The 24361-nt window shown below is 43.2% G+C and overlaps 1 protein-coding gene across 9 annotated transcripts in view; it reads right to left on the bottom strand.

Annotated features, from left to right (window-relative positions):
* Positions 1-24361, bottom strand: part of ANK2 (ankyrin 2) — a 165652-nt gene that overhangs the window by 74672 nt on the left and 66619 nt on the right. For 7 of the 9 annotated variants that reach the window (XM_069855102.1, XM_069855106.1, XM_069855105.1 and 4 more), the window contains 13 exons: positions 24163-24261; positions 16705-16803; positions 16098-16295; positions 13094-13192; positions 12823-12921; positions 10331-10429; positions 9464-9661; positions 7649-7747; positions 7039-7137; positions 5140-5337; positions 3423-3521; positions 3218-3316; positions 469-567 (listed from right to left, as the gene is read on the bottom strand). In XM_069855102.1, coding sequence (XP_069711203.1) covers positions 469-567; positions 3218-3316; positions 3423-3521; positions 5140-5337; positions 7039-7137; positions 7649-7747; positions 9464-9661; positions 10331-10429; positions 12823-12921; positions 13094-13192; positions 16098-16295; positions 16705-16803; positions 24163-24261 — 1584 coding nt within the window. The remainder of the gene's footprint in view (positions 1-468; positions 568-3217; positions 3317-3422; positions 3522-5139; positions 5338-7038; positions 7138-7648; positions 7748-9463; positions 9662-10330; positions 10430-12822; positions 12922-13093; positions 13193-16097; positions 16296-16704; positions 16804-24162; positions 24262-24361) is intronic. The other 2 variants (XM_069855111.1, XM_069855109.1) reach the window with 1 other exon arrangement.

Raw genomic sequence — 24361 nt, 5'->3', positions numbered from 1 at the left:
GGGAAGAGGGTGAGGAGCAGCGGCAGATGATTTTTGATGAACTGATTGCAACCGCCATTCCCCATCCCCTGCACTGCTCAGGGGGAGGAGGGAGCAAAAATCAGGAGTACAGTTGAGCCTCGGAATAAGGGAAGGGTGGGAGAAAGTGTTTTTAAGATTTTGTTGTATTTCTCACTATCTTATTCTGATTTGATTGGTAATCAATTCAATTAATGTCCCCAAGGTAAGTCTGTTCTGCCCAAAACAGTAATTGCTAAGTGATCTCTCATTGTCCTTATCTCAACTCACAAGCTTTTCATTGTACTTTTTCTCTCCCCTGTCTGATTGAGGAGTGGGAGTGACAAAGCAGCTTTGGTGGGCGCTCGACATCCAGCCAGGGTCCTACCACAACAAAGCTTGCTCTCAAGCCCTCAGAAAGGAAATAACTGTCCAGGGAAACAAGATCCCACTGGCACTTCTCAGACTTACGGTGGTGATGGCGTTGGGCTTGGCCCCATGTTGGAGAAGGACGTTGATGATGTGAGTGTGGCCTTGTTGAGCAGCTTGGTGCAGAGGGGTGTACCCGTTCTGTTGTCCACGGTGGTTGTGATAAAAGCAAACAAGCAAAGATTGGTAATTAGGTTAGACACTTTGCTTTGCTTCTGTCTGCTCCTTTTGACACATTTTAAAAAGAAACTATGCCATCAATTGGCCCAAAGATAATAAATCTTCAGTAATAACCATGTTCTTTACCTAGATTAATAAAAATATAAAGGAAAATAATATTTTTCAACACAAATCTTCATTCATCTCACAATATGAGCAATCTCTGGAAGGACAGATAATTCCTCATTTCCTGCATCAGAGGGAGGAACAATGAGGAACACTAAAGTTAAAGTCACATGCTAAGGACATACAATCATAGCCGAGGCAGAGAACATTTTTTCTGCCTTTCACATCTTTGTCTTCTATAGAAGCCCAAGATTTGCCTTAAAAACATATTAGCCAATTTAAGAAATATATATCTTGAGACTGCTTTCAAAAAGGCTAACAACACATACCTATTGCAAGCGTCAATCAAGTTTAGCTTTATTCTGCCTTCAAAAGGCTTGACCACGCTGTAATTGCACTTAAACCATGAACACAATGACTGTATTAATAAACACGCTAAACTCCATATACTTCTGTGCTCCAGTGATTCATCCTACTGTTGCACAATACAGAAACATGCCCAGAGTGGCCTTCAGCCGGCTGATCCGAGATGCTATTGTGTAAGTCCAGCCAGGCAATTCATTTACAAAATTATTTGCAATTGGCTTTGAAAGCAAGCAGAGAATACACTAGAAGAAAACACTGAGCTGATCTCACCGTACACTTATGTAAAGCCTGGGGGTAGGTTCCGAGAGTTATCCCTTTTGCAAGTGAATAGATGCAAGGAATGCTTTGTACCACTAATTAAATCGTGATAAATCAGAACTGTTACAGTTCTTCCGTTTATAGTGTGCATGCAGGGACTACTAAGAAACCAAAGGAGGAATTTACTGCAGTTGCAGTGCTTAAATATTAGAACAGTTCTTCAAAACCAGAATTCAGCCACATGATTTTTCACTGGAGGTGGCACAAAGCATCATGCAGGCTTTCTCTAGAGGTTACTTAGTCTTTAACCTGCCTATCCTCAATCCAGCCAGGATGGATGCGCTTATGCTCTCTGAACTGAGTCCACAGTACTGGCTGACAGACTTGCTGACTTGAATGAAATACAAATATTGCTGATATACAAACTTGCTGACTTTAATGGAATTATTCTAAATAAGCGAAATACCTGGGGAAACAGCATCAGAATCTGGCCCAGCAGCCCCTTAGATACAGAGTGAGACCTACTACTACACACACAAGTATGTCTATGCCTTTAGTTCATCTCCAAATACCTCACTGAATGTCTTGGCAGCTGTCATTCGGATCCTGCCAGTGTCTGCTTTATTAATTCTCATCAGCTGTTTTTCTAGTAGTGTTGCCTGTTCTTCTGGAATCCCAGCTTTCTGCCCATTGCTTTTGGGTGACCTCACGAGGGATGGGCCAGCATCTTTTATTTATTTACTTTGCTGTTCCTTACCACATTGAGCTGTGACAACCGGGAAGAAATAGTGCTACTCTGAGAAAGGATCCAACCCATCGGTCACAGCTGGGGATGGAGGAGCCAGACAGAAGGACCAGCAGACCGCATGGCTGTGATTTTCATTGGATATAAGAAATACTACATATTTCACAGAAACATGGCAGGTTGAAGGCTCGGTTTAGGGGATGGACTACATGATCTGTAAAGGTCCCTCCCAACCCAAAGCATTTGCTGATTCTATGACTCTATGAAATATCAATGGACTTCATGTTGATCCCAAGGCTTCCAATCTGAAGCTAGCAGACAGCTATTTCCTGAAGGTAGCTTTAACTAAGCTGATGCCCTACAGCTCCTGAGTTCACCTTCTCTTTCTGATCAGGGTGATATGATGATATCTGGGATGCAACACAGCTGCTGCCACCAGAACCCCTCTGTGCATACTCAGGAGACACACAACTCTTGCTGCAAGATAACTCACTTTCAGCGTTGTGCCCACCAGTTTATACTGGAAGAAACTGCTGAAGCCAGTGGATTTCGCTTAGACTTTGGCTATGGGCAGTCAGGTCCATTCCAGTATAACTGGTTGGTGACAGTGTACCCGGGTTCCCCCTCAAAAAAATCCCAACCTGTCTTGCATAACCTGCATTCCCCTACCACAGCTGCTTCCTCTCCCAAAGTCACAGCACCCACGCTTCCAGCAGCAGTAGTAATTCTCACTCTTCTCCTGGCAGGCTGGAGAGAACCTGGCATCACCCTCAGCATCTAAATTGGTAGTGGCTGCTTTGGCGACATACCAGTATTACACTGGTGCAAACCAAGTGTGAGTGAGATCAGACACAAGCTTGAGTTTGTTCGTTTGAAGTAAAAAGAAAAAAAAAATGACATTTATTCTCCGTATCCTTCTTTCATATGCAGAAAGAGTTCTCTGACTTTTCTTTCTCCAATACTGCAAAAGGGGATGTAACAGAGAGGTGTTCCAGTACAGCCACAAATCGCCTTGTCGACACCAACCACGCAATAACTGGAGCTCCCTAGCGCAAAGGCACCTACGGTTTGTATTCCTAGTGCTTGGTTACCAGGTTTAAAATAAAAAGCAAATGCAAGCAATGAAAAATTCCTTACCTTTGTTTTGGCATTGACATTGGCTCCCTGCTTGAGAAGAAAATTCACCATTTTGATGTTTCCATAGTGACACGCCACAATTAAAGGTGTGTAACCGAGCTACAACAAGAGAACAAAGAAGTAAAACTGCAAGCTCAGTGGAACATTCCTTTTACAATGGTAGCATCCTTAGTACACTGGAGACAACAGCTGCTCGGTGATTTACCTTTGTCTGAGCATCCAGGTTAGCACCGTGTTTTGTGAGTATTTCGGCTACATTCACTTTATCTTCTTGGGCTGCGAGGTGGAGGGACGTCAGTCCAGTCTGGAGGCAGAAGATACAAAATAAAGTTAAAACTAAGAATAAAACCTACTTAACATGAAGAAAGAAATCTAGACTTTCCCACTTCCTCATCTTTAAAACATGAAGAGATCCTAACTATAGCTTCTTTTTTAAACAAAGTAGGGCTGATGTTTCTCCTGTTCCAGCTGACAAGCAGTTCCAAAGCCACTACATCACCATAACCAGGGAGTAAAACTTTAAGGCGTCATGCTTGGATTTTATACAGTAATGTCACTTGAGAAGCTGAGAAGCCCATTAATAAATTAGGGAAGCACATTCACTGCACTTCCCACTCCTCAGAAGGGAAAAGGAACCTTGACAACTGCAGGCACAAGTCAAAACGAAGAAAGTAATACTAGAAATATATCCCATTCAGAGACGACAAAGGAATGGATGCAGCCTTTAACTAAATGCTCACATGCACACAGTAGTGGCCAGTGAACAAGGCAGGGAACAGATTTTGTACAAGAAACAAAAATCACCTTGTTTCTCCTTGGTTATGTGGCACAATACATTAATGCCAGACAACAAGAGACCTGAGCCCTCTATTTTGACTCTTATGAACAAAAGCTGCAGGCTTTCAACCTTAAATAAGTAAGACTTACATATATGCCTCGATAAATCCGGTGACCTATGAAGATAGGTCCTCCATGCAGGATTTTTCTCACTTGCTACTCTAATAATGTCATTTTGTTACTTGCCAGACACTGCCAAGTTCTTCCACTTGGAAAGAAGGCTAAAGAGTAAATATATGAGGAAAAGCACCTTTGCTGGCAAGAGCACTTAACTATTTTTGCCCACAGGAATGCAGGGAAGTGGTCTTTTTCAGGGAGTTTAGGGATAGACAGGGGGAAAGTTTTAAGTTGAAAGATGGGAGATTTAGATTAGATCTTAGTAAGAAATGTTTTCCTGTGAGGGTGGGGAGGCCCTGGCCCAAGGTTGCCCAGAGAAGCCGTGGCTGCCCCATCCCTGGAGGGGTTCAAGGCCAGGTTGGATGGGGCTTGGAGCAAGCTGACCCAGTGGGAGGGGTCCCTGCCCATGGCAGGGGGTGAAACTGGATGGGCTTTGAGGTCCTTTCCAACCCAATCAATTCCATGACCCCACAATTCTCTGATTTTAGACTGTAGCTCTCAGATTTCTGATACATGTTGTTAAATCTACCCATGGACCCACAAGCTCCAGAACATTCCTCTTCCTTCGCAAGGTTGCAGCACACGAAAAAAACTGCAGTCCTGCCTTCCTGACCACTGAGAAACAATTTTCCCCTGGTCTGCCTGTCCCATAACCTCTTCACCAGAGCCAGGTATTAAATCGTTTTCTTCCAGTCACAGCAAGCAGCTGCAGCTCCTCCAGTGTGTTACCCAGTGCAGCTCTTAATTACATGATAAAGTTAACTGGTCAATCTATCTGCTAATCCTAGATGGCCCCTTCTCACTTTTACTCTTCACCCACCTGTTGTCACTTCTGCAGACTCACAAATACATATATAAATAAGGAAGCGAAGCCGAGAATTCCTAACAATGTGACATCATTCCTACACCTCACTTTGCATCCTACTGGATACCCCCACCCACAGCATTTGTCTCCAGTCATAAGTTACCTTTGTCGCCACATGGATATTGGATCCTTTCTCCAAAAGCAAGGTCACCATGTCAGTGTGACCTTCCTGGGAGGCCAAATGAAGCGGGGTGACTCCCTGCTTGGTCAAAATGTTGGTCTCAGCCCCGTAGTTCAACAGAGTGGTTGCGATCTGCATCTGGTTTTTCTTGGCAGCAATATGCAGAGGGGTGTATCCGTTCTAATGCCAGTCAGGAAACAAAACGAGAATGACATTAACACTACAGCAATGTAAGCCTAGGAAATCAGACACCATAAAACACTACTATTTTGCGTTACTAGAGATGAGAGTTCACTAAATTTTCAAGGTGAGACACGTCCCACATGGCCCTGCTCTTGTGTTGCTTTGTCCATCTATTCTTTTCAGCACTGATGCTCACCAGACCTTGCTAGGACAGTTCAGCAGGTACCACTGCATTATGCCCAGTTTAACACCTACATTTTGAATAACCTGTGTTGTAAACATTCCTGTTTGACTGATGGGTGACATTCTCTGTGATGCCCGCACATTCCTCTTTGCATTATGCTTTTCTGGAGTCTGTGGGTAGAGGTGTCTTTGCCTTTCAAATTTTGATACATATGTCAGTCAAGGCACTGGCTGGAAACAGCAGTAGGGAGGAATGTTTTTCTGATCACATTTGCCATTTAGGCAAAGCAGAATGGCACTGATGGTATCTTCTGGCTTTAAGACAGCTGCCCACCTTTAACTGCCTTAAAACGCACAGTGGGGGAAATTTCTGGGTTAGGGCAGACAATCCCTCTGGGGGCGCTCAGTTGGTTGGTCTGTGCTTTTTTTAAATGGAGCTTTACCAATCCAACTGCACCAGCTTTTGCTGCTCTCCATGCACTGCAATGGATACACCAGCTCTGATACAAACACAAAAATGATCCAAGGGCTGGAGCACTTCTACAAGGACAGGCTGGGCTAGTTGGCCTTGTTCAGCCTGGAGAGGAGAAAGACTCCAAGGAGACCTTAGAGCAGCTTCCAGAACTTCGTGCCCACAGGGAAGCTGGGGGCAGACTTTTTAGCAAGGCTTGTTGTAACAGGATAAAGAGTAATGGTTTTAAACTAAGGGAGGGGAGATTTAGACTGGGTATGATGAAAAAGTGTTTTACATTGAGGGTGGTGAGGCAGTGGCACAAGTTGCCCAGGGAGGTAGTGGAGGCCTCATCCCTGGAGGTGTTCAAGGCCAGACTGGATGAGGCTTTGAGCACCTTGATCCAGTGGGAGGTGTCCCTGTCCACGGCAGGGGGACTGGAACAGATGACCTGTAAAGGTCCTTTACAACCTCAAGCATTCTATGATTCTAAGCACTTAAGAGATCAGCCATGTGTTTTGGCAGCATGTACCACAACAGCCTCCCACGAGGCAGAACATTAGGACATCAGCACCAATTTGCTCCTTATTTTCACTTTCTAGTAGCCTTTGCCTAACACAATGATATCATGACCCTATTCCTAACCCCAGAATGAATTCTCTGTATTTGTGGTCAGAATATACACACCATTTGTAACGTTACACACCACTAACGTGACTTCCAGCTATGACTGAAGCTCATAAGCATACAAATGGGCTGAGAGAGACACTCTCCACAGCTCCCAGAAAGGAGGTTGTAATGAGGTGGGTGCTGGTCTCTTCTGCCAAGTAACAGGACAAGAGGAAAGTGCCTCAAGTTGCACCACAGAAGGTTTAGACTGGATATTAGGAAAAAACTTCCTCACTGAATGGGTTGTCAAGCCCTGGCAGAGGCTGCCCAGGAAAGTGGTGGAGTCTCCCTCCCTGGTGGGGTTCAAAATAAGTGTGTACATGGTACTGAGGGACATGGTTCAGTGGTGGGCTCGGCAGTGCTGGGTTTACTGTTGATGATGGTAAACAGCTCACCTTGGCTGTCACGTGCGGGGAGGCGCCCTTCTCCAGCAGCAGCAGCGCAACCTTCTGGTTGTCGTAGTGGGCAGCCACGTGGAGCGGGGTGAGGCCATTCTGTAAGGACAGTTACAGAGCTGTTAGTGCTGAAGGAACCGGTGCTGGGAAGACTGCCTGGAGCAAGGGACAGGAAGGAAGGCCATCATTGGCCTCTCCTCGGGGAAAAGGGGTGGAGGAGGATGAATCTGGGCAGGCCAGCAGCTTGGTTTCCATCTTTCCAGAGCCCAGACTAAGAAATTCCCACAGTGTGGGGGGAAAACTGGCCTTGCCTCCACATTTATCCATTAGGATGTTGACAGCTGGAACAGCTTAACGGAAGCAGCGCTTCCTGAGCCACAGAAACACATCTACCCTCAGAGCTGCACGCAGCACATCTGCCTGCCAGGGACCAAACCCAACGCACTGGGTAGCGTTGATTCCACAACCGTCCTGGGGGGTGGTGACCCTAACAGACCCAAAGCCACCGCATGAAAGCAGCTGGAGCCTCCTTCCACATGCACGTTCCACACAGTTCTTTGCTAAGGAAGAACTCAAAACGCAGCTGACTGGTTTTCTTTCTCGACAGTACCTTGCCAGCTGAATCGGGAGAGGCGCGACGCTGCAGCAGGAGTTTTGCCACTTCCAGGCTCCCATATTTGGCCGCCACATGCAAAGGTGTGAATCCCTTCTGAAAAAATTCCAGAAGACGGAAAGCAGATCTTTGAGTTAAAGGTCATGCTGACACCTTCGCATCAGAACTATATGTTAAGCACTTACTCTTCAATCTATGTTCTAGCTTATAGATTTAATAGTTGTACCTAGAAAAGACACGTAGTTTGAGAAACATGAAATATAGGAAAATACTGTCTCTTTTATTATTCTTTCCTATGTCCATGCTATCAGGCTGCCAGACATCTGATACAGCCTCTAGCAGCAACACGCACCACGTGTGTGGGCAATGAAGGAACTTGTTCAAATTTCAACTCCAAACTAACTGCATTTTTTAGTTTCCTGACACCAGCTTTAGCAATATGTCCTGTACCAACTGCTGCCAGCAACAACAGAACATCAACTAAATCCTGGGAGAAAAGCTCCAAACTTCCTATAGAGTCTGATGTCAAGCTAACATACTCTTTGCCTCTTCTTTTAATTTAAACAAATACATTGATAAGGAAAACTTAGGGACGCAAGACAGCAGGTGGCAGACTGCACCGCCGCTCTGACACTCATTCCTGGGAGCTACAATGACCTATTTGCCTGATACATAAGTGATGTGTAATGTTTATTATTGTTATCATCTTGTTCCATTAATCCCGCCTCAAAAAGTGTTTATGTCCAGGAATCTCAAACATTTTCAGCTCAGGAATCACAGGTTTGTACAGAGTCAAGTAGACTACATCTTCTCCTATTCATAATTAGAGATTGCTCCTGCAGTATTAAAGCAATTGCCATGAAGCAATATGGGAAATTAGGAAAGTACTTAGTGTATTTTTAGCCATTTTAATGTGATTTAGCAGCTGGGTAAAAGGGAACAGCTAGCATTCCCAGTAATCCGTGGATCATAATTTAAAAATTGCTGGTTTAGCCTTCTAAACCCTGGAAGACAGCCCACTGTTCAAAAATATCTTTTAAGCTCCAGCTGTAAAATCGGGGGTACTTGATTATCAAGACCTAAAATAACAGTGAGAATTAAGTGATTCTCACTTCATCGCATGCGATATATTTGGGAGAGATATCTTAGTACATACTTCTATTCACAGCTGTCTATTTTCTTATGTGTTCATGACTCCGTTAGGAATCTATTGGTAAACAATTTTGGCTAACAAAACAACAACGATTCTGCAGACGATTTCTTTTATAATCCCAGCCAAAATGGCCTGTTGTGTCATATGACACCTCATTTATAGAACCTCCAAAAATAGAACCAGCATTAGATGCGACTGGACAGATGCTGACTTGTACGTTTTAGGAACATTCCTTTCAGTCAGCACATCCCAGAATCATTTTACTATCTAAATAAACAAGGTATCAAACAAAAAGCAGGTCTGTTCATTTAAAAAGTGTTGTCATTACCCTCTTTTTATTGAAAAGTGAGGCAAAAAGAGCCCTACACATAACACAACAGGAAAGAGAGAAACAAGGATTTATGTACATTTTAAACCTGTTGGGAACATGTGTTCATCACAATCTGCATTTGGCTGAAGTGGGAACCAAACTCCCAACTGCAGATGACAGATATGTCAAAACTTGATTAATTTCTGATACATCAGTGCACTGGATCACTGTTGATTAAGTAAGAACAAAACAAAGGACCAAAACTAGTTCAATTTCTCAGTGTGAAAGTACATTCCTTGTGGAATAGGCGTGTGCTACTGGAATACAGGTGTAAAGCAATTTGTCTTACTTTGGTGGACATGGAGTGTGAGGCACCTGCCTCTAGGAGAACCGATGCAACATCAACTTGTCCCTCTCTCGCAGAGATGTGAAGCGGAGTGTACCCGTTAGTCGTTGCAGCATCAGGGTGGGCCATGTGCTGTAGCAGAAGCTGGACGATCTCCGTTTTACCCAGGCGAGAAGCAATGTGCAGTGGAGTCTGTTCTTCCTACAACTCAAATCAAGTAGACAATTAGCGCAGGTAGAACCACCCTGAACACAGTATTCTGATTCATCTGGAGCACCGGGGTTATGAGGAGTGGCTGAGGGAACCGAGATTGCTTACTCTGGATAAAAAGAAGCTGAGGAGAGACCTTATCACCCTCTACAACTACAGGAAAGGAGGTTGTTGCAAGGTGGGTGCTGATCTCTTCTCCCAACTAACAAGTGATAGGACAGGAGCAGATGGCCTTCATTGCACCAGGGATATTAGGAAAAAATTCTTTACTGCAGGAGTGGTGAAGCACTGGAACAGGCTGCCCAGGGCAGTGGTGGAGTCACCATCCCTGGTGGGGTTCAAAGAAAGGTGTCAATGTGGCACTTCAGGATACATTTTAGCAGGCACAGTGTTGTTGGGCAGATGGTTGGACTAAATCATAGAATCATAGAATAACCAGGTTGGAAGAGACCCACCGGATCATCGAGTCCAACCATTCTGTCTTTTCCAACCTTAGTGATTCTGTGATTCTATTCTATGTTTTCAGAACTGGTTTTATGTGTGCTTAATATTGAATCAACAGATCAAATAACAATTAAATTGCTCCTCCCTTACACCTCTGCTTCAACTATGCTTTTGAGTAAGAGAAAGCAAAAAAAAAGTTGTAAGTAGAACACCTACCCTGGCTCGAGCATCAACCAGGGCCCCGTTTCTCAGGAGGCAGCGAACCACTTCCACCTGCCCAGCACGTGCCGCCATGTGCAACGCTGTTTCTCCACGCTGCAGAAAAGCAAAAAGCAATTCAGTGTCCTAAACCTCCATGAAGAAACAGAGTTCTGAAGATGTAAACTCCATCCACGTCAGCTCGGGAAGAGACCTGCCTTTCCAGCAGCTTCAGACCCAGTAAGAGAGAGCTCAGAAGGGGGCGTGCACACATGTTTCTCGGTACCCTTTGGTTTGCAGACTCAGTGATCCCAAACCACAGCAATCTTACTATAAGGGTCAGAAAATCCTGGCTTACAGAAAATTCTGCCATATCAATCCCCCTAGTCACGGACGTCCCTCAGCTTCCACATAACTGCATCAGCTTGTGTGCTGCACAGCAGATAAGTCTACTGAGCCTGTCTCTCTCAAGGGATTGTGAGGCACAGGAGCCTCAAGATGGAAGGGGATGTTTTTCCAGATGGTCTCTTCCTTCACCCTGTGTGGAGCTGGCAGCAAACAGCCTTGCTCTGGCTGCGCACAACTGAGCCAGCACATGAAACATGTAAAATCTGTGCTCAGCAGCCTGACTCTGCCTGCAGGCTATGGAATAAAGCTAGTTTCAAACCTTTTACAGCTCACAGAATTTGAAGGAAAAGAAGAAATTTTGGAAAGCTGACTGGAGCGATGTGGAATTTCAGACTGGGATGATGAAGTATGGATGAAACATTCAAGGCATTTACTTTTTGCATAGGTTTGCAAAGGAACACTGAAGTGAGTGTTCCTTGACGATGGTGTTCCTAGCTTAATTTTGCACTGTCCAGCGTCCTCTGAGTGCACTGGGTTGAACTGGACCAAAGCAATCACTGTGCAGCTCAGCAGAGCCAATACTTTAGGTACCAGCCACTGGACAGTTGTGCAGCCCGGAGCTCTGTACTCGTCTGTCATGTTAGGAAACACAGCAGGACTGATCACTTCTCTGTGTTAATTGCTCCTTCTCCTCCCTCAAGAACTGGAGGATATTCTGTTTTATGGCTTTTGCCGTTTTTATCAAGTCAAACAGCCAAAATGAATGTTCTAGTCAAGATCTTTTTGGATTAGAATCATGCCTTCTTTTCCTTCATCTAGACATAGGAAAAGAAGCAGCCTGAACTTGCCTACTATTATGAAATTCTAATTAAAGCAAATCCTCTTCATCAGGAGTTGATTTAACTTGTAGTTTTCACCTGTTAGTAAGTAACAAAATCCCACAACCCTAATAGAGAATTTAATCTATATAAACTTTATTACCCGAAGAATGAGCTGTTTAAAATGTGAATAAGGTTTACATTTCATGCATTCTAATGATCACATTTCTATAAAGACTCTTTTGGACTTGAATTAGCAAAGCAATTTAGCTTTTGGCAACAGTAACTCAACAAGGAACTTCAGCTTAGCAAGGGAAAGCCAAGACACCTGTGTAGCACAAGCTGTAAAGTGTTAAACTTTGCACTTAAATGTCCTGGAAGACAATGCTTTTAATTGCTTCCACAAGGACTTCTTGTTGGCTTTCATACCACCAATAAAGTTTTTATATAGAGACTGCGTCTATAAAAAAAGCAGTAAGAGACTTGGTCAAGAAAAATCTGTCCTAATGATGTAAGCATATAACTCTGTGCTCAACATTTTCACCAGGTTCCATATGAGATTTTTCTGACTAATGAGCCCAGTATATCCAGACTACTAAATTCTGGTTGTTGGGAACACTTATCTATAAATTTACCTGCAAAAAGCGGCTTTCAAAACGATCCCAAGTTGAGTATTTGTTTATATTGTCAAATTCCAACAGTAAGATATCTATGAAACCCAGCTCAGAGAACTAAACTATGCCTTTTATTGTTATTCTCCTTGGTAATGAGGCTATTGGTATACAAACACTGATTTCTATGGTAAGTCAGGTTCTGCAGTTTGCATTACCTCCCAAAGGTCACATTTTCTAGATTTAAGCACGTTCTTTCGAAAGGCACTAGTTCCTGGAATTTCCTGTGTAAGGTGAACATCTCGAGTTTAACACTTTTGCTTTATGTTTAAGCATTTTCTACCCTCTCACTGATACAAATGACACAGTTTCATGGCAGTCAGTGAAGCTCTGCTTCACTACAACCATTTGGACTTAAATTTCATCCTTCAGAATGGAAAAACAGTCTTCCCCATGACTTGGCTTATCATGAGTTTTAAATGTATTTGGGGAGCTTTTTCTGTTTCTAGGGGAAACTTTACCTCCTCAAGCATTGTTGAAGAACACATGAAATCACAGATGTATAAAACACACACATAATCACCATTTTCCCCAAAAGGTGCTAGAATAATTTGTCCTAAAACGCAACAAAATCATACAGCATCATTAAAATGCGACCTTTGGTTGAGCTACATGGTAGGCCAGACCCTTTCTGGAGGAGTGCACGGATGATCCTAGTCAAAGCCATACTCACAATGTTAGTGACATCGGGAGAGGCTCCGTTCTGCAGCAGAAGGAGGACTATGTTCAAGTGGCCCATAAATGCAGCCACGTGTATTGGTGTGAGGCCCGACTGCGAAACAAAGCGAGAGCAGTTTTACTCCTCTGCACGGGTGGAGGGAAGGGGCTTCTTCGTTTAAATAAAACACAAGTGGGAAGTGAGGCATGATAGGAGAGAGAAAAAAGGAAGTAAAAAGGGGAGAGAGAGAAGGAATGTTTCGTGAGGACATGAAACATTTTTCTACCTCTGTGATAGCCTGGATTGAAGCCCCATATTTCACCAGGAGTTCCATGACTTTGATGCGATTTTTCTTGCAGGCAATGTGCAGTGGAGTAAAACCATTCTGTGCAAAAGACAGTCATGTTAGTCAAAAACATGCAGCTACACTTTCCACACAGCTCCACACCGGCACACGGAGAGCAGAAGCGTTAGAGTACCAGAAGCACAACAGGTTATGAATTACAGACATCTCCCAGTAGCCTGAGGCAGAAAAACGCAGCACCACTGCTTTCTTCTCAGGCAATGGAGAGAAACTAACTTCCACCTCCAAAAATGAAACAGACGTGTCCATTCTGACTTTCAGGTGTATGTGTGAGCACATATATGTGGTTCTGGAGGCTGCACGTGTCTGTATGTGAGGATAATTTAAAGTGGGTCTCAAGATTGCCTAACACAAGGAAAATATAAGAAATGAACTCTGGAATCAATTGACGTCTTTTGAAATGTATAAAGAATATTCTATATCTCTCTAGGAAAAGAACAGAGTAGTTCTTCCAGATTCCACCTTATTTCACTTGTCTTTTTAGACTATCTTGTAATATAAGCATCCATCTGTATTTATTTTTATATTTATGCATCAACTTACATTATACTGTAATGTAATAGGAAGCATGTGGGTATTCTATAAGGCATCTTAAATAAATAATCACTTCTTCAGCCATGGTTTCATGACAGCACTCACTCTTGAAATATTTTTGGCCCCTCTTCCTTTATTCCTGTCCTGTTGAGTCACAAAACATTATAAGCAAGGTACCAGCCCTCCTCTGGATAACAATTAAATGGGGCAGGGCCAGGAATGAAAGGAAAGTGGGGAACAGAATCTCTTAAATCAAGAGTGCAACCTAGCATTTTGTAGCACGAGACAATCGTTTCAGTGCTGTGCTTACCGTCAGCATGTGTCCATTGCTTTGGAAACGCTTATTGAATGAGACTGGGGTGCAAATCAAAGCATGTCTTTATAATCTACTCTGTAACATGTGCTTTGACTTCAAGGATTTTAATGTACTCTAATAGCTACTGCAAGTTAAGTGCGTGCCTAAAGCCCAGCAAATGTATTATTCACCAGATGTGAACATTTTAGTGAAAAGCAGAGACGACATTTTTAGAGAATGCTGAATAACTTGCATTTTCTAATGAAAAGGATCAGTATTGCTAAACTATTCACTAGCAGTAAACGAACTGATCAGTGACAGCTCACAGGAAGAGTTACATGACAATTCTACAGTCAGTTTCTGCGAAGGAAATGTTAATTTAGTTGATTTGAAAGCACTTTAAAGCATATAGAAACAGAAAAAGCTAAGAACTCACATAGTGCTTGTATCCCTAAATCATTTAACAATTCAAATTCAGATTTTCAAATCAAATGAAAATACATTATTTGTAAACTTTATTCCATGACAGGATTCTGCTGACTATTATTATATCAGCCTTCTCCCAATTTCTAAAGGAGGAATCAAAATCATCAGATATTTTACCTCCCGCACAACATCCCTCAATATATTCCATAGGGAGGTTTACTGTTTCAGAATATTTTCACTTAATTTTAGTGCCTGAGTTGATTTAACTTTGCTCCTTCTGTTTAAGTGAGGAGCACTCTGGTGGGGAAGGGAAGAAGGCAGAAATAAACCTATCACTAACAGAAATTACAAGCATCGTTGAATATATTAAATACTATAAACATGCCAGAGGTGACGTGTTTCCAATGGGAATGGAAACAAGAGAAAGGGGGGGAAAAAGGGTCTGGAGGGAAGACAGCAGAGAGGCAGCGGCTGGAGGGAGTTCTCCTTGCATTCCAGATGTTTCTCTGAGAGGGAAGGGGAAGAACAGAAGGTCTATTTATGGTCATGGAAGGAGAGAAACAAGCAGTGGGGGCTAGGACATCATGTGTATGTGTGGGCAGTGAGAAAGTACAGCTAAAGATAATCAAAGACTGGCAAGAAAAACAAGAAAGGATGAAAACAGCTTCAAAAAAGAACAACCAAGTAAACATAATATTGAGAAAGACAAAACAAGAAAAGTATAAGAGGGGGAAGCGGGAGAGGTTACAGGATTTGCGGGTATAGAAAGGCCAAGAAAAATAAGAGGGCAGAAGAAAACTATGTCAGGAAAAACAGTTCCAGGGAAGTAAGGGAGGAAAGGGGTAGGGGTAGCCTTCACAGAGAAACACAGGGTCATGGGTAAGGCAAGAAGCTGCGGAAGGCATCAGAGTGGCCTACGGTGGAAGTTCTGTGGGGGCACTGAATACAGCAGGCAGTGGCAAACCTCTTGCCATGGAGAAGTACCTCAGGTGTTCACAGCCTCTTTTTTGACCCCCACTGGGTGTAATATATGGGCGTGTTAACTCCTATCCAGCTAACAGCTCATGGCAACACTTCCTACCAGAGAAAACTGGAGGTTTGTCTGGCTTTGGATAGATTAAAGCCTCTTGAAAGCTTTACGTGTTCCTGAAGCCAACTGTGACGTTTTTCTTTCAGTGAGGGGACAACGGCCTGATCACTGAGCAAAAGGAATCACACTTGCTTTTCCTGTAAGCACCAGAAGTGGATTTTGAAAATAAAGAGAAGTGGCACCTAATAGAGGTGAATGGCATAATTTGAAAACTGCAAAATTCTTAGCTTTTTAATATATTTTCTCAGTACAAATTAACTTACTGATTCATCTGAAGGTTTAGAAATTATCTGTGTATCACATTACACAGTACGGAAAACTGAACTCCTAGTTCAGTGAAATACCAATGCCCACGTTGGCATCAGCTAAAAACAGCTCTTCCAGCCCTGGGACATGACCCATGACTAGGCCTGATGATGCCAGACACAATACTGGCTACCAGCAGGTGTGACAACCCCATTCTTATTGCAATTATTCAAGGCGTTTGGGGTTTGTTGACAGTTTTCACTTAGCTTCACTGGTAAGTGCTACTCATCCACCCTGAATAGCTTTGTTACATGACACAGGTGGAACAGGTTTACCAGGGCACGAGCGTTGGGATTCGCTCTCTTGTCCAGAAGGAGTTTGGTGACACGATAGTGGCCACAGTGTGCAGCCACATGGAGGGCAGTCAGGTAATCCAGCGTGACATCATCCACAGGAGCTTTGTGCTGCAGCAGGTGTTTGACACACTCCACGTGGTCTCCTTGGGCCGCCATGTGAAGCGGAGAGAGTCCGTTCTGTGGCAAAAGAAAACAGAACGTCTGAGTACAGACTGACAAAAGCTCTAGCCACCCCTCCCCTTCCAGCAAATGCAGTAAAATCTAAAAGAACATCACACCAATAAGTAACCTCAGAATTTAACCAAAGCAAAAGAATCTAAAGGTCTTACCTCATGATTTAATAAAACATACCTTTAAGAGAAACCATATTAGAGAGAGGCACAAAGAAGTGTGTACCGTTTCGTATATTTGGAAAGGATAGTTCCTAATTATGTAAGAAAACCTTATTTTGGATCATTCTACCCATTAGAACATTTCCTCTGGGAGAATGGCAATGTTCCTGTCTTCTTCCTCGTCCTTTTGGTGGCATTGACAATTCCGTGGAAAGTTACACAGAGCTGTTAACACATTCCAATATGACACGTACCTTGGTCCGGGCAAGCAGTGGGGCGCCTCGCTCCAGGAGCAGCTCCACAACCTGGTCATGTCCACTTCTTGCAGCACAGTGGAGCGGCGTGAGTCCATCCTTAACATAAAAGGAGGAAAAACAAATGAGCACAGCTGTCTGTCCCAGCACTCTGAGGAACACCCCTCCAGGAATGCAGCCCCACAAGCTGTGAAAAAGCTCCTTTCTTTTGACTCCTAACTGAAACTGGCTCCACAACGTGAAGTTTCAATCCTGTTGTTCATTGCAGCAGCAAAGGACCCTCTGAGGTTACCATTTCAGAGAGGAAATCTCGTATCAAAGAGGATAACGTGAGCATGCATTGCCTCCTCTCCTCCTTATCCTCTGCATTGCCTCTCCCTGGATAATGCGCACTGGGCTGAGGATGCTCCACTAAGCAAGCCTTGTCCTTTGGATTGCTTTTGATGCAGGGACGAATGAAACAAGAAATGCTCATACTAGAAATTTCACTCTAGAATTTGTTTTTTTAAAACAGGCAGCAAGAGAAAGAAGATTTTGAAAACAGGAAAAAAAAAAAGAGAAAGAGAAAAACAAACAGCACAAACCCTTTCATTTCTGAAAATGAGTGGTGAACAAACAGCTAACAATTTTTTGCTAAAATTGCTGTGAGACCACCGGGTCTGCAATATTTTTCTTCTTGCAGAACACCACCCTATACCAAAAGACTTGCTCAGGCTACTCCGTAATGATCACAGCAGTGATAGCAAAAGATGTGTCGATGAATCAGTCAGGTAGGAGAAAAGCCCAAAGTGCCTTTTTGAGCCAGCAGTGCAACAAATGATAGAATCACTGACACTGGAAAAGCCCTCCCAGCTCATCCAGTCCAACCATCAGCCCAACCCCACCGTGCCTGCTAAACCATGTCCCCGAGTGCCACGTCTGCACCTTTCATGAATCCCTCCAGAGATGGAAACTCCACCACTGCCCTGGGCAGCCTGTTCACAAAGCTCCGCTGCAGCGAAGAACTGAAGTCTACAGGGATGGATTTTATTCCCTTACTTATCTACTGTTTCCAGACGTCTTTCAGAAACACATGAAGGGGTCAGGTGTGCCTTGACACTCACTATCTCAGAGGCATCATTAAAACCCATGGAAGCTTCGCAATGAAATTCAACAGATGCAAGATCAAACTCACAAACAGAACTCAAGGCTGTTCAGCATCTGCCAGATTGGGTTAATGTAAAAGAACTGGCCGCAACTTGCTTATCTGTGGGTTTTTTTCTGCACTGAAACTTCAGCGTCCCCTCAGTCAACTCTTCATATGCACAACTGAGGTATATTTTCATCTCACTGCAAGAAGGATTCATACACAATTCCCATTAGTATTACTAAGGTGAGAATATATCCCTAACGTATTGCTAGGGAAGGTATTTATTTGGTATTCCTTTCCAGTTTCTGGCCTTTCGTGGTCTACATTTTTAGTCAACGTGGGAGGTTCACTTTCCCTCTCTGCATAGTGACTTTGATGTTATCCTATTAAATGGAACAGAAAAGAAAGGCAGAATTGTGTGAACCCTTGAAAGAAACAGGACAAATCCCCAGAGACAGAAAACAGAAGAAAAACACAAGCTAAGAAACGCATCACCTCCAGAAGAAAGTCTAGCTAAAACAAAAAGAACTAAATCATTAAAAAGCATAATTTCTCCTCTGTCCTTATCTGTAATGCCCTCTAAAAGTAGAGATTAAAATTTGCTACCTATCCTATTCTATCCTACAAGAGCTTTTATAAATGCATCATCATTGACTCTCTGTGTGCTTTCCAGGAGGGGAATGAAGCAAAACACTTTGCAGCTTTCCCATATCACCCACTTCTCTTTCCTTTTTCCCTGGAGAAAACAGTATTTATATATTAAAATTATTTTCTATTTAATACTTTAGATTCTATTTTTCTTACATGTTTTCTTCAAAAAGGAAGGAAATTGCGAAGAGAGCTGTGCTAGTAGAATTAGTACATAGTGCAATGAGGACAAGCTGACATCAGCCAACATCCAGACACACTGGTGCACCCCATTAGTATCTTTTTGCACCATCATCTGTTTGCAATAGTGCTTGCAATCTACTCTGGGAGTTTGCCCAGGTACGGTTTTAATCATTCCATCACTAACTGGCACATCACGTAAACCAAAGAACACACATTGACCATATCCACCACATCAACACTGGGGCAGAGACGCAGACTTTAAAGCACAGATAATGGATATTCCATAAACACAAAGGTCGCTGGGCCAGGAGACAAGAAACTCAGCCATTTTATATTTTAAGAAGTCCAATATTTATCTCCTCAACCAAAACAGCGCATAATGGAGAGTTAAATGTGTTCTCCTTCCAAGCGATGTCCTGTCCCCTGTGTTCTGCTGTTCCCATATGGGGTGCTCTCCAAGCTCAGGCTTCACAATATGAGCTGGGTCACTGTTAGAAGCGACGCTCCCACCCTCTCTGTACATATGGAAGCCTTGAAATCCCATCACTCCTAATTTCCTCCCAGAGGGCTCACAAAATGGAAGGTAAACTTTGCCTTGTTTTGCTTGAAAATTGATGCCTGCTTGTTTTTCACCCTGCAAAATGGATTCAGAACTCTGAGCAGGACGCCTAACTGCAGGGCTCAGGAAGGTAAATTACAAGGTCACATCACAGTGATTATGATGCTTTCCTTCAGCTTAGCAGTAACTGAGGTAAAAAGAACCTGTGCTTACGCGAGATCCTTCACAGGAAATCATGGGGCAGCACCATAACAGAAGTGCACACTCAATGCTCATTCAAACAAAGACTGAACAACAAATGCCAAAGTATCAAAGAATTCTTCCAAACTGCACCTGCAGATTCTCGTTTTCATGAGGGCGAAACAATTTTTTAGTGTTCTGTACGTTTAACACACAGAATTGTCTACATTTTCTCGACAAATAAAGGCCTTTTCATTCGTTCATTTTTCCTTCCTGCTAAACTTTACCTATTTAAAAATGAACGAGGCAAGCCTCCCTCTTGCTCGAAGCTCTCAGAGCCGCATCATATTTAACCACGCTCTGAACCACTCCTCCAGGTCTGCCACTCAAAGCACAGGCTTTAAAAATAGAGCAAAAGCCACACCACACCTTTGCTTGGGTAGTAAGGTATTAACTTAAATGATTCTAAATAACAGTCGTTATTGCTCACTTAGATAATCTGTGCAGCATCCCTTCCCGGTCCCTTGTAAACACATGAATCCGCTGAATTTTTTATAGCAAATATCTGCATTGTGATTAGAGATTTATAATCTGGCGCTGCTTCAGGAATGGCAAAAACTGCCAATGAATTATTAGTGCTCTGTGCATGTGTGAGGACCAGGAGAAAATGTCACAGCAGCAATCCTGCTGGAAAACACTACTGCAAACATCGCACAGTGCCAAGACAGGATCCTGTGCAATGGCTTTATGGTAGGACACCTGCTACCACGTGGAAAGAGCAGAGCTGTGCTTGTTTTTCCAGGATGTGTATATGCAAAAGAAGATAATATAACAAATAAATCTCAATAGGTTCCCAGAATTAACATTATGGGGTAGCTGAAGCACATTCACCACAGAAAGACCCCAACTCAACACAACCAAAATCCAAGTTGTAACCCCCAGAGCTTGCTTCCTTTCCTTTTCCCACTGGTATCACCTGTCTTTGGGACTGATCTTCTATGTCTTTCAGCTCCAGGTGAGCCTCCTCTCCTTCCCATGGAGCCTCTCCAAGCCAAATGGCACTCCAGACTTTCTCCCCACTGTTACCACATCCACTCTCCTCTCCAGCTCCAGCTGCCAGACCCCAGGCACACAGCACCTCTACTCCCCCATGCAATAAGCCTTCCATCCCAACACTAGATGCTCTGTTTCATTCCAGAGACTCTCAACTGTAAATATCGTGGACAAGAGCCTGCAAGAGGAGTCTAAAGAGAAGTCCCAGAACAAGAAAAATATAATTTTGATGTTGGTGACATTCAACAGAAAGAACAGAAAAAGTGCAACTTCAGCACCTGAGATGGGTGAAAATGTTCCTCCCCCCTTCTAAGGGTGCTTGCATCATCCCACAAAAATGGAAACACCAGCAAGGAGACAAAGGTCTGTCAATAACACCAGATTTTAAAAGTCAAGAAGCATACAGAAACTAAAAAAAGCCTCATGTTCTTGTTCTTCTTTTCCTATACAATTTATAGAGAGAGAGGATAAAAATAGGGATATTGCCAAAACTGTGTTCCTAAAGAATACTCCTAACCCCCTTTAACAGTCAGGAACAATTCAATATCCCACGTATCTTTATAGTTACTATTCCATTCAATCAAAAGATACTGGGTTTAATAGAAATAGAGACATTCCAGCCATGCTGAACCTGCTCTGCCTTGAAATGCTTAAAATAATTCTCCTTAGTACATTTCTGGAAGGCTGTAAATGCTTTCCTTCTCTCAAGGGGAGAACTGGCAATTGCCATGTTCCTCTTGACCACATGATTTAATCAGAAACTCAACCTTCCAGCATCTTTTAGGCAACAGGTTTCTGCACACCGATTCCTAGCGGCCGTCTGCAACCCAGCTCACCAGCTCTGCCCCCCTGAGCTGCACAGGGCACAGTGTTAGCTGAAATTGGAAATTCTAAACAAACAGAGGTCATTTAAGTTCTTATTTAGTGAACTTGTAGAGAGTATAGGTCCGACTAAGATTTTAAATATGACATCTTTTAGCATAAGATATTTTACCTGCTAATTACTTAGCAAATAAAACTTGTATGTAAACAGAAGTAGCACAAACATAGCCATAACAGAAAGAACTAATAAAAGCATCCTATTTATATCACTGGGAGTGGAGTTTACATTTTTCCTTTAGATATAATATAAAAAAGAGGTTAAATTCCACATTTTAAAAATTTATTTAGGAAAATTTTAGTTTAAAATACATGAATGCAGCAAGCAGATTTATCAGCAATTCTACACCTTTATCTCCAGTGAGATGCCATAAAACTTCAGCAAATATACTATGAAATGTACAGAAAATAAAAACAGGTAATTCCTGCAGCAAGCAGGGCTTTCCTCTGACATGCAATGTTAACAGCAAGGACGCATGCATAACTTAGTCCCTTTGAAGAACATATAGATATATTTTTAGACAACCCAGGGGTTCCCGGTGGATCATTCCAGTGGAATATTTTCAAACACAGAAAGATTTCACAGATTAACTCTGCAAAATCAGTGAGGCTCATCTAGAACCTGTTAAAATAAGGGGGGGGTTGCATCTTAAATTATGCATGATCAGATGTCAGGTAATAAAGCAAGTTAAAAATCAACTGGATGAAAGCAATGAGTGCTTTTTTAACCACAGAGCTTATATTGATGCGGAATGGAGACCAAAAATAACAGCCCAAGCATTCAGCAATGAAATATCCCAGTACAGTTAATTCCACTATTTTCCAGTGAATCCAACCTACTGGAAGAATGCAGGTGTTCCTCAGAAGGAATGGAAAGGCGAGTATGGGAAGGCAAGCAGGTTAGTACCAAGGTGGAGAGGCGGAGTCTGTCCTTTAGGGTACAAAACACAGGCACGCACGGCATGCGACACGCAACCTACCTCTTCCACACCCTACGTGCGCACGGCCATAGCAAAGCACACAAGGCATGCGGACAAAGCAAAAGGGAAAAGAAAAAGACACCGAGACGATATAAACAGCTGGCATGAAGACAAGGTCACGCCACAGAGACGCCGACAGCAGAGCTCTGGAATCCTCCCCACTGTGGAGCGCACGCAGCCAACCATCACCGTGTGCCTCTGAGCAGGGAGAAGATGAAAGGAGAGGAAGCTGCTGAGCCTCTGCAAACGGGGATGTGTGAGTTAGGATACCTTTGTGGGTCTTCGTGCTGACAGTTTTTGGGATAGTGTAGCAACTGACAGAGGGCAAGGAGCCAAGACAATGAGAAGACTAAAATTAGCACCTTCCACTTACACTGGGCAAAGTCCTGCTCTTTCAGTTTCAAACTGCATGGCACGGCAGCCTTTGCAGGTGAGCATGGAAGGGAGCACACCTTGACCTCTTAAAATCCAAGACATCTTTTTCCATAATCTGTGTCAACTTGTCTAAATCAAGGATCTAAATACTGAACAGGAAATAGGTGAATTCAACACTGTCATTCCACAGGCCAAAGGGGCTCTCTCCCTCTGACTGCTCTGGAATTCCCTGACTGCAGTTTATTATTACCATTTCATGCCTCTTCACCATGTGATTTTAGGCACTGATTATGGAAAATTTAACCAGGGATGATTTATTGCCCACCTTCCCGAGAGGCAGCATTTTCCACCATCAGTAGTTAAAAAAAGAAAAGCAAGAGAGACTTCATTTCATAAATAATCAAATTGTAATCACACAGTGTTACACAATAATCACCATTGTCTTCCTGGCTTATGAAGCAACAAATGGTTGATGTAATTAATAGCAAAATAACTGCAGAGGTTGAATCGACCACGGGGTACTTGACCGCAATATCCTCACCTTCCTCTCCCTTTCTACCTTATTAAACAAAACCTCTTACATCCATCTCTAAACTCTGTGTACCAAAACACCCTCTATTACCTGGAGACATAATTTTGCAGATAAGTGCTTACAAACCAGCAGCTTTTAAGAGCCAAGTCCTGTGCAGTTCAGTTCGCGTAAATTACTGCATATTCCTAGGTGACTCCCGTTTGAAATAAGTAACTCTGCCCACATAAATAATGGGCTTTTCTTTTGTACCGATTTTGTACTGCAAAATCACCGGTAAATTAAGAGCACTGGCGAGGCATTGCAACAGGCCAGCTGGGAGGAGGAAGCCAGGGAGAGTCACCCAGTTCTCTGTGGGCAGGCTGGGGAAGAGGGGATTGCTCCTGGCACAGAGCAAGTGACTTGTCCCCAACCCTGACTCCTATTAGAAGCGACCACCAGCCCACTGCAGCAGTCTTCATGGGGCATACAGTGAGTGGCACAGACATTTAGGAGTCACGGGGTTGAAAGGCTTCACTGAGGCCAGACCCTCCGCTTCCCAGTGCCAGGTAGCACGTGTGTTCTTGTGTCACATGGAGCCAGACCAACTAACAGGCTTATTTCCTCAAAAAGATCATTTTCTTTTATGATGTAGGTAGATTATAAAGCAGATAAAGGAAGTGGTACTTCTGTCTCCTGCCATCACCAATCCCTGCCATTCTTCGGTCTGACAGCACGGAGAACAGTCTAAATAAAACAAATAACCTGAAATCTGAACTCTTTTTTCATCAAATGTCTCATTTTAAGAACAGAGAACAAGACACAATCACTGAAGCTGAATTCCTAGTTACAGATCTTGGTGTTCCCAGTCTCTGGCTTAAAAACAGAAACTAAAACAAAACACAAAATCCTCATCTTTTCCCAAGAAGGGACAACACTATATTCAGGGAATAGAAAGACTCACCCTGGTTTTGGCATCGATCTGCCCTCCGCGATCCAACAAGAGCTTCACCATGTTTGTGTTCCCCCTTTTGGAAGCCACATGCAGTGGGGTGATTCCATTCTACACCATGAAAAGAACAAACAATGAGCAGGACGGATTTGAAGGGCTACAATGGTGGTGAATTTGGTTTGGGATCACAAAAAATGAGACCATCACATTA

This window comes from Phaenicophaeus curvirostris, chromosome 4 (genome assembly GCF_032191515.1).
Source record: "Phaenicophaeus curvirostris isolate KB17595 chromosome 4, BPBGC_Pcur_1.0, whole genome shotgun sequence".
Taxonomy (NCBI): domain Eukaryota; kingdom Metazoa; phylum Chordata; class Aves; order Cuculiformes; family Cuculidae; genus Phaenicophaeus; species Phaenicophaeus curvirostris.
Note: the sequence above shows the minus strand (reverse complement) of the source record. Positions and strands in the feature narration are given on the sequence as shown.